The 9,958-nt window shown below is 55.3% G+C and overlaps 1 protein-coding gene across 2 annotated transcripts in view; it reads right to left on the bottom strand.

The window, feature by feature from the left end:
* Positions 1-430: 430 nt before the first annotated feature.
* TTLL4 (tubulin tyrosine ligase like 4) overlaps positions 431-9,958 on the bottom strand; it is a 34,363-nt gene continuing 24,835 nt past the window's right edge. For both annotated transcript variants that reach the window (XM_032857222.1, XM_032857223.1), the window contains 15 exons: positions 9,635-9,756; positions 9,111-9,221; positions 8,676-8,752; positions 7,769-7,960; positions 7,587-7,669; positions 7,231-7,359; positions 5,697-5,819; positions 5,303-5,401; positions 4,863-4,997; positions 4,337-4,474; positions 2,883-2,985; positions 2,077-2,287; positions 1,864-1,934; positions 1,393-1,478; positions 431-964 (listed from right to left, as the gene is read on the bottom strand). In XM_032857222.1, coding sequence (XP_032713113.1) covers positions 706-964; positions 1,393-1,478; positions 1,864-1,934; positions 2,077-2,287; positions 2,883-2,985; positions 4,337-4,474; positions 4,863-4,997; positions 5,303-5,401; positions 5,697-5,819; positions 7,231-7,359; positions 7,587-7,669; positions 7,769-7,960; positions 8,676-8,752; positions 9,111-9,221; positions 9,635-9,756 — 1,939 coding nt within the window. In that variant the 3' untranslated portion in view covers positions 431-705. The remainder of the gene's footprint in view (positions 965-1,392; positions 1,479-1,863; positions 1,935-2,076; positions 2,288-2,882; positions 2,986-4,336; positions 4,475-4,862; positions 4,998-5,302; positions 5,402-5,696; positions 5,820-7,230; positions 7,360-7,586; positions 7,670-7,768; positions 7,961-8,675; positions 8,753-9,110; positions 9,222-9,634; positions 9,757-9,958) is intronic.

The raw sequence follows: 9,958 nt of genomic DNA, 5'->3' as shown, positions 1-9,958 counted from the left end.
TTTGCAAAGCTCACGAGACCTCTCACCTCACAGAGCGCTAAGAGCTACCATCCATGAGAGAGAAGTCCAGAAGGCTGAACAGGTAGCGACATGAGGTCAGAACAGGAAGGCTCAGGACTGCTAGCTGCTGGATACATGAAAGAAGTGAAGCCCCCAGGACCAGGACGACAGGAAATGGGTTTATCACGTGTGGCCTCGCCCTGCCTGTCTTCTGAAGAAGTCTGAAGGGTTCTCAAAGTGGCTCCTTCGGACAGGGTATGGGGTGTGGGGACCGAGGGGGAGACCTGAGGAAGTAAGGACCTTTGGAGGGACTGCCTCAGTTATAGGCAAAGGACTTTAGGCTCAAATGTGTTTGGTGCGTTTCCCCCTCTAGAGCTGTAACTTCTCACCATACCAAGGTCGAAAACAAACCACACACGGCTCTCTGAAGTTAGAAACCAAACCCTGCTTTATAAGGCTGAGTGGCCATCAGTGGCTTCTCTGCAGAGATAAGAGGTACCAGCCAGTGAACCTTCCTCACCTTCTCCCCATTCCCACCACCCCTCCATCCCTCCAGATACCCATCTCTGCAATTCAACCACTTCAAAAAAATACTTTGAGGAAGGGGCTGGGGCTCAGGCTGGCTAGCCAGCCGGTCGGCCGGCCAGTTCCCATGAGGTAGCTAACACCGGTGCTCCTAGGTGGGGGCTAGTGGAGAGAGGCCAGTCATGAGCTCACGGCAGCCAGGAGTGAGTCACCGGTTGACTGGGAGGTGGGGGAAGCAGAGAGTCTCGAGGTCTGCCCAGAGTACTTCATCAGAGGTAACATCTGGGTGGAGAGGCTGGGCTCTTTGCTGGTGTCCTCAAGGTCCTTGGAAGAGCTGGGTTTCCCGGGGAGAGGAGAAAGGCCAGCTTGGGTCTTCTTGGGCTTAGGGATGGTCCCATCTTCAGAGAGCGGTATGCTTCCCTCGGAGAAGCTGTGTTTCCTGAAACAGGTGGGGAAAGAAATGGCTGAGATGGCTGTGTAGCTGGGACTGTGATCTGCCTTCAGAGTCCGGACAGGCATTTCCAGCCTTCCGGGGCTACACACCATGACTAGATGGGAGATAGAACCACAAAACACATCTTCTTTATCTGAAGGCGGAGAGCTTGGTGCAAATGTGAACATGTGAGAGGAGGCCTCAAGGAGCCCGCAGGAGGCGGGCACAGCTGAGAGGGGTTGCGTGGGCAGGTGAGCCACACTCCAGCTCAGCTGCGCCGGGCACACGGGGAGCCACCAGGCAGAGACAGTGGCCGAGTTCCCACCCCTACCCCTAGTGGAGAACACTGAGCTCATCATCATCTGGGAGGAGAGGAAGAAGAAAACTCCCTGAACTCACAGCCAGCACCCTTGCCTTGCCCAGAGAGCACTCACCCCAGCTTGCCAGTCTCGGACTTGGAGAGCGCACTGAGTGCCACGTCACCCTTCGGGATGGTCAGAAGTGATGTTGGGAGAGACCACTAAAAGCAAAGGAAGCAGTGAGGCCAAAAGGGCTAGTCAGGCGGGAGTGCTCAGGGTTCTGGGACTCTCTTCTGGCTCCACCTGAGTGATTGTGGGGCTCGCCTCTTCCCTACCCTTCAGGCATGGGCCCATGTGGGACAAAAATCTCCGTTTTCTCCAGATTTGGACCAGAAGTTGAGGCTACAAAGCACTCTGACCCTTGAAAGAAAGGCACCCAGGGAATCCTGGAGGTCATTATTCCCCTGAAAGGGAAGGGTCTGGAGACACAGACAGGGGAGAAGTGAGAGGGTCTGGACCTACAACCAACCCATGTTGTGCTCTTAAGCTGCAGGGCCGAGGCTGCTGACTGGAGGTGCCTCCTGGCCCCGCAATGGCGTCACTCACCAGTGGAGCAGAATCCGAGACAGCCCCTGTGTGGAACCCTTTGTAGCACCAACTGCGAAGCAGATCTACTCCTAGAACAAGATGAGCAGGGGTGGGACTTAAGAGGGTGAAATCAATTGGTGGACTCTTCTTGTGAGGGAGGCCCATTTCTTGGCCTACTAGGATTTAATTGCTTACTACAATGGCATCCTGTGGGCAGGGAGGATCCATTACCTTTGAGCTTGTTGCCATGGTACTTCTGTTCCCACTGGGTGGTGAGAATGTTGAAATATCGTGGCTGCTCAAAAAAGCGGAGATAGCGAGAGGAGATTCGAGAAGGAAAAATTCGTTCAAATTGCCCACGGCGAGAAAACTCATCCTCCATCTCAACCAGAATCCGCACGTCATCGGGCGTCAGGACGTCCAGCACAGATGCATAGAAGTCCTAAGGCCCAAGGAACGGGGAGGAAGAGGGTGGAACAGGAGGTTGGGCGGGAGGGTACGGTGAGCGCCGCTCTGAGGTTCTAAGGCTGCAGGACTCCCAAGGCAACACCAAGGCTGACTAGTGGGGCAGCTCGGGACCCCATCTGTTCCCAGACCTACGGCGTTCTGCTGTCTGGAGAAGATACTCCAGAGCACAGAGGTTTTAAGAGGTTTGCTGGATGGAGTCAAGATCAGAATCTAGCAACAAACTCGGCAGCTGCCTTCGGACTACTACTCTCATCGACTCCAAGAACACAGCGAGCTCCCCTGGGGCTCAGTGCACCTCAAGGGAAGAAACCCAAAGGGTCGACAGCTCAGACAACAGGGGATGGTTACGACAGCATCGGGTGAGGAGCAGTGGTTGGCCACGTGGTAAAGGCCGTCAACTCTCTCCCGGAACCACGCACAGGCCAGCAGATCCCTGCACACCAAGGGACCCTGAAGCTGGATTAGGAAACCCTGTCTTGGAGAGAGGGAAAACTGCTTGCCTTGGGCTCCCAAATGTCTCACCAGGGAAACTTTATGTTGGCACTTGGGGGTGGAGGGAAATCTCCTACCTGGTCAGGAATTTTCTGGGTCAGATAATACGCTTTCTTCATCTTCTGTGCAGTGAAATGCTCCGGGGCCACTCGACACTTATCCCTGGGGGAGCTGGGCAGGCTAACGCGGTGGATGGAAGAGAAACAAAGGGTAAGGTCAGCAGCTTCGCATCCTGAGGACACGTGGAAAGAGCGTCCCTCTCAGGACCCTTAGCGTAGCTGGGGGAGGAAGACAACTCTTGGCTGGGTTCAGGGGACTCACTGGGGCACCAAGTTTAAGTGGTTTGTTGGAGGGAGTCACCCCCTTCTCGAGAGAAGACAAAGACGCTGGGACAGACAACACCCATTGCTTGTGTGGATGGGACAGCGATGCACTCTATGCAGTAGCCTGAGCACCGAAGAGCAAGCAGCACGGGGTAACTACAAGAGTTCAAGGCACCCTCACGGGCTGGTAAGAAAAGAGGAGCCGGGAAGGACCGCTGCATGTGTGAGTTCGGTCGGATTTGGTGGGCAGCCCCTCGATACCCAGCTCGGCACTGGCTGTGCGACCCGGGCACACTCCAAGACTCCCTGCCCTGCTTCCCCAGCCCTGGCACCACCACTACTGCGCAGAGACGCAAAGATGGCCTCCACAGAGCCCACAGGGCAGCGGCTATCAAGTGAGAGCCACAGCCAGAGCCACACCGGAGTCCATGAGACACGGTGGGGAAAGCAAGTGTTGTTCCCAGCAAATTGGGACTGGGATCCCAGCTCTCCCACTCTGTAGCGGAATAACCATGGGTGGGCTGCCTAATCCCAGGGATTTCCAGTCTCTGCATCTGCCAGCTGAGGACATGGATACCAGCTGTGTGGGCTGAGGTGGAGAGGAGTTACAGGTTTTCTCCTGACACACAGCAAGGTCCCAACCAAGTATCAGCTCCCTCCCCTCAAGAGTGGTTCCAAGAGGAGCTGACTTCACGCAGATGCCACCCGCAGCTAGGCTCTCGTGGGTGGGTGAGGTCCCAGGGGGAGATCTGACTGAGGGGGGGTGTCAGGACAAAGAAAGCCCATGAGCAGAGGAGGGGAGGGACATTACGGAGGAACAGTGAGAAGCCACGCCCATTTCAGAGAGGAGACTCCATTCATCGATCCTTCAACTCTGGGCTTCTGCTAGCGGCTGCCTGGTCAGAGCACAGGAGCCAGGAAGGGGAGGAGAGGGAGGGACGCCTGGGAAAAGGAGGCCGCGGCCTCGTGTGTCCCTGTGAGGAGTTTAAAGCGGATTCTCCAGGCCCTGTGGAGATTCCTGAGCTGGGAGCGATAAAACCAGCCGTGATTTTCAGGGGCACTGACGTGGGAAGAGGTGCGCGGGAAGACTTTGGGGGCAAAGTGTGCAGCACGGGAGTCCAAGAAGGAAGGGGCACTCAGGCTCTGCTCCTTCCCACAGTCCCCAGGGGGCTACTCGTGAGCCATGGGGCCCGAGCATGGAGGCTGACCTGGCGCTGGAGCTGCAGGGGCTGCCGGAGCTGGACATGACGTCCTCTGCATTGGGTAGGACGAAGCCTGCCAGGTTCAGAAGGTCCCGGATCATCTGGCCTTTGATGCTGATGTCCAGCGGGGAGCTGGAGTGGAGGCTTCAGGGAAAGGGTACAAGGGGCAGTAGAACAGCTTCCGGCCACGCTCCTGAGTCAGCACTAGCCCGTGGATACCTTGTCCCCCCGACTCCCGAGCACTGTCACGGGGGACTTGCTGCCCCACAGAGAGTGATCACCTCACTCGGGGTGGTTCCTGACTATGGCCTTTGTTTGCCGGGGGAAAGCACAGGGTAGGGATCAAGTTGAAAAGAGCAACTTCTTGAGAAAATGGCTTAGAATGAGTGAAGGAGTGAAAAACAGATCACGAAGGGAAAACACAAAATCTACTGCAGGAAAGGTCTTCCCGAAGTCAGCAAGACCAGAGCGGAAAGAGGATCGTGAGGACACAGGCAGGGCTGTGCTCCGAGTGCCCCAAGAACCCACCTACCTCGGGGAGATGTTGACTTCCAGGACCCAGGGCTTGAGGTTTTCGTCCAGCATGATGTCAAAACCGAAGAGCTCGTGGCAGCTGTAGGGCCGTCGCACGTACATCTTCAGCAGGCTGGTCACGTAGGGCTCTGACCTGGTCACAGAGAAGACCACGTCTTAAGCCCAGCTCCTCCCGCGGGGCCCTCGCTATAGCTGCCCAGAGGTGAGAGAACAGAAGAACCCCAGGAAAAGCAGTTCCCTAGGGAAGCTTCTGATCTGGAGCCAGATTCTGGAGAGGAAGTTCAGTAAAAGGGCAGAATTCTAGCCACTCCTTCCTATTTCTGGTCCTCAGAAACTGACGCCCGGTGTGGTCAGTGTCTGGGGCACAGCCATGTGCAGGCCTGTGAAAAAAGGGGAGGCCATGGAAGGCCCTACACCCAGGGTAGCAGCGTGACTCACGAGATGATGGTTTTGACAACAACATCCTTTATCTTCTCCCAGATGGCGTCACTATTGACTCCCTTCTGGCTCAGGTAGTTCCACAAAGCCTTCAGTGCCCTGCAAGGCGGGGGTGGGGTGGGGGGGTGGGGTTATATTCTATGAACGGGTGATGATGAAAAGAGAAAGAAAAAGGAGTAAGAGGTCCCAAGGCACTCTCTCCATGTCTCTTTTGAGATTTTCAATTCAGAAAGAGAGGAGCTTGGATGGAAACAAACCAATTCCGAATTGCCCAGTGTTTATATGACCTTTGGGTTTTACATCAATCCTCATTGACCATGCCCCTGAACCTCCCCAAAGTCCAGAACCCTGTGTTCCCCTAGGCCTCCGCCTGACGGGGACGCAGCCCGGGTACCATTTGTGGCCCTGGCAGGCTGTTTCATCCGCATTGGCCTGGTAGTCAGCATTCTTTTTATTGACACTGTAGTTGGTCAGGTGCATGAACTTGTTGCCAAGGCTCTTCATGGAAGGGGAATACCTATAAGTGAGGAGAAAGGCAGAGGTAAGATAGGGAGACGGCAGGTGGACAGAGGTCCCAACGTTTCCCCAAATCCCAATGCAGTAAAGGACAAGTAAACAGATCTTTCCAGATGCATAAGAGCCTGAGAAGTATGTCTGTTGGCAAGGTTTCTAGAACACCACAGCTCCTTTATCATGAACAGCTCACAAAACTCAGGAAAAGTTTACTTATGTTTACTCGTTTCTCATATAAGGAGATGACAAAAGATCCAGCCGAGCACAAGAAAAGCACAGGGCAAGGCATGTGGGACTGATCGCCTTCGTCCCACCTCAGTCCTGCAAGAAGGACACAGCCCATAGTCACTGAGGTAGAGAACCTTCTCGTTTCCTCTTCCCCATGTGACAATGCGATTTATAATAAGAAGCTTACATGCATGTCCCTGTCCCTGGTTCCTGGCACAGAGTTTCTAAATCCCTTATAAATTCCTCAGTGATAAGAGCACCATCAGACCATCTTTTGCTCTTTGATCCCAGTTCCTGACACACAGCTCCTGAAACACTTGTAATTTCCTGGGCAATAGGAGCATCTTGTGTTCTAATGAGGCAACTTTGGGTGAGTTCCTGGATAGGGTCTGATCACCAGACAGACCAACCCATGATTAGAAGCTTGGAATTTTTGGCCCTGCCCCCTCTCCCCCCTTAAGAGGGAGAAGGATTAAAAACACAATCAATCATGCCTATGTGATGAAGCCTCCCTAAAACCCCCAAATACAAGGTGCGTGTTCTGGGCTGGGGATCCTGTGGGATGTGCTGGGAGTAGGGCCCAGAGAGGGCCAGGGAGCGGGGCAACCCTTGTCACACACGCCGCCCTGTGCCTTGTCTCCTCTGACACCTCACCTGGTCTCTTCTCTCTGGCTCTTAGCCTGTAACCGAACTTTACCATCTGCTATGATGGGCTGCTCTGACAAATTAATGGAAGCTGAGAAGGGGGTTCCGGGAATCTCTGACTTCCAGCTGACCGGTAAGAAGCACAGGCACCTGGACTGGTGACCAGAGTCTGAAGCAGGAGGAAGGGGCAACCTCGTGACGTGGAGCCCCAAGCTGGGGTCTCAGACTCTGGTGGGGTGTGTGTGTGTGGGGGGTGGCCAGTGTCAGACAGGAGTTAAAATGCAGGATACCCAGCTGGCGTTGCAAAGAACTGCCTCCTGTGGGGGAAAAGTCCCACGCATTTGGTGACCAGAAGTGGCAGAAGTGTTCAGTGTGATAGGAGACACACAAGAGGAAAGGAAGATTGGGTTTTCCAGATACACCTACTTCTCCTTTGCCCACAAAATGTGTTGTTTTTCAGCCCGGCATCCTCCAGTTCCCCTCATTCTCAGGAAAACAAGTCCCCAGAGCTGTCAGGGTGAGGCCTCAGCACGACCACGTACTTGCAACTGGCAAAGCGGACAAGTCCGTCGGAAAAGAGGTAAATCCGCAGAGGATCGTAGGAGGTGACGTAAACATAGATTCTCAGGTCGAACTTGCTGCCACTGATGAGGTAGGGTTTGTGTAGATACCTAAACAGGGAATGGCCAGCTTCAGGGATGTGACCGATGAGATGGGGCTCAGTACGTAAAACAGCAGAAGCCAGCGAGCAGTCCCCAAAGTAAAGACCTTAAAACCGCTGGCTGAAGGAGGTCGATGGCTGGGAGAACAAAGGGCAGGGAAATGCTATAAAAAGGGACCCTCTGGGCTGGGGAGGTGGGAAGATGAGGAGTAGGGCGTGAGCTGGTGACAAGCTCACCTCTGTACCAGGAGGGGCCTTCGCTTGGGGAGCTGACTCCACTTGTGAATGACCTGGATGCCAATGCCTCGGGCTGACGCTGGCTAGAAGGCAAGCGGAAGGGAGAGGAGATTTGCTGCCGGCCCAATACTCCATTGCTCCCACTCTCGGACCTCAGCCGCTGCCTGCCGCCATCCACTCACCGGTTTAACAATCCACTTCTGGCGGCTGCTGCTCTCCCAGGCTTTGCGCAGGAGCTTGGCGTCCTGGGGCAGGATGAAGGACTGGGGGAAGAAACTGAACTCCTTCTTGCCAAAGCGGCTCTGCATGCGAGACAGGTTCCGCCACAGCCGGTCCTTTCGCCCGATCTGGAAGGAACCTGGGAAGTGGTTCAGCTACAGAAGGGACAAAGTGGGAGAGCAGGGAGAGGGCCTGGGTAAGGCCAGGAGGAAGATAGCAAGACTCACAGGGTCCTTTCAACTTCCTTAGCAACACTCTGAGCTCTCAATCCACTTCTACCGTCACCACCTGATGATAAGTACTCCTCCGCAGAGCACTCACCAAAAGATGATTAAAACACAAACAAAAAACACCAAAATGTAGTGCCCCCAAGGGGTAGATAGCTCATGAACAACCAGAGAACAGTGATTAAGTCAGACAAGATATTCCCTGTAAGTGTCTACTGCCTTAACGGCCTGTAGGGCAAAGACAGGAAAGCACCTGGCCTTCATTAAGTCTGGGGCAAGGGACTCCTCTGTCACAACAGACCAGAGTCCTCTTTGTGCACACCCAGCTTGGAGGACTCGAGGCAATGCACAGCAGTCACAGCAGAAACACGAGTCACAGACACAGATGCCGCAGCTCAAGCCACATTGGAGAAGGAAGTGTTTGGGGGGCTGCAGCTCCTCAGGGCACTGCAGCACAGCGCACTGCGCTGCTGGACGGCCGTGACCCGCTAGGGCCCCGCTGCCCGCTCCTCCCGCACCGCCTCTGCTCTGTGCATGGTCCTGGCTTCTCCGCGGTCACCCTCCTCTTTCCCCCCTGCCCATAACAACCTCCTCCTGCCGGGTCCGAAGTCCAGGAGAGGGACTCCCCAGAAAGGACCCCTACCTTCTGATGCTCCCGAATAGATCGGAAACTAGGAGACTTCATGTGGTGACCCCAGCAGCCCAGCCAGTCGTCATTTCCTACAGGAGGCACATCAGGGAGTCAGTCCCGCTAGCAGCTCAGTTCTTGGGGCCGAGAGGCTCAGAGGCCCCAGACACACTGTTGGGCCCGGGCACAGCTCCCAGACCCAGTTTTCTAAGAGCCGCTGTGGAGCTGTCCTACGTGAGACCCTGGGGTCAGGAACAGAACAATGGCTCTCTGTCTTCTAACTTCGAGGACCAGGCTCTGGCCCAGAGAGACTTCAGAGCTATGTCTTCCCATGAGGTGGGAAATCCAGGCCAGGGTCCCCGCAGAGCAGGAGGTACGCAGGGCTCTCCCCCAACCCTGAGGCCATCTGACGGGGCAGGGGACAAGCTCACAGTAAGGCCGGTGACTCACTCTTGCTGATTTTGAAGTGGGACCGTCCAATGGTCTGCTTGACAATGTTGGGGGTTACAGTGCTCATCTTCCACCGGAGCAGCTTCCTCTGCTCCCAGGGAAGTTTCTCCACTGCAGAAAGGGGGGGGGCGAGGGTGAAGGAGAGCAGGAGAGTCAGGGTTAGAAGTGGAAAGGTGGTGCCGCTGCCCAGCCTGCACTAGGGAGATGAGTCACTTAAGAAGTGTTCTGGGCCAGAGTTTCAAAGGAGCACCCTTGGCAGGAAGAGGGGGGCCGCAGTGGTTGAGGGACATGGACCGGAGGGAGGTTGGCAGGAATGAAGCACGAGATGATGCAGCTGACAAGGGTCCGCTGAGGGACAGACACGGAAAAGTTCCGAGTATCAGGCTGGTGAACCAGGAGGGGAACCGGGCACCAGAAAGGTCATTCTGGAAAGCCCCTTTCACCCCCCTTGCCCACTCCTCCCAACTTGGCTAGTACCCTTCTCCTGGGGGCACTTTGGGGCTCAGACCCTTGGCTAGGGTTACCTCTCTCGTCCCGGGTGCCAAAATAGATGGTAGGGGGCACGTTGGGAAAGAGGCTGTAGACGAGGGCTGGCCGGACAACTTTCTCACTGGAGAGGGGTTTGGTCAGAATTTCCGCACAGCTCCTACGATGCAAAACAGACGTGTGGTAGAGAAAGGGGAGGACACGCCCCCGAAGTGCTGTCACTGTGTCCTTTCCTCAGGGGTGCGGTCTTTCGCACTGGGATTCCGCAAAGACAAGTACTCAGTAAGTATTCTGCAACTACGAATCTAACACCGGTACATGTCACATAAAGGCCAGACTTTCCCATACTCTCTTCCGTGACA

The sequence above is a fragment of the Lontra canadensis genome, unplaced genomic scaffold (genome assembly GCF_010015895.1).
Source record: "Lontra canadensis isolate GAN:19392208 unplaced genomic scaffold, GSC_riverotter_1.0 scaffold13, whole genome shotgun sequence".
NCBI lineage: Eukaryota > Metazoa > Chordata > Mammalia > Carnivora > Mustelidae > Lontra > Lontra canadensis.
Note: the sequence above shows the minus strand (reverse complement) of the source record. Positions and strands in the feature narration are given on the sequence as shown.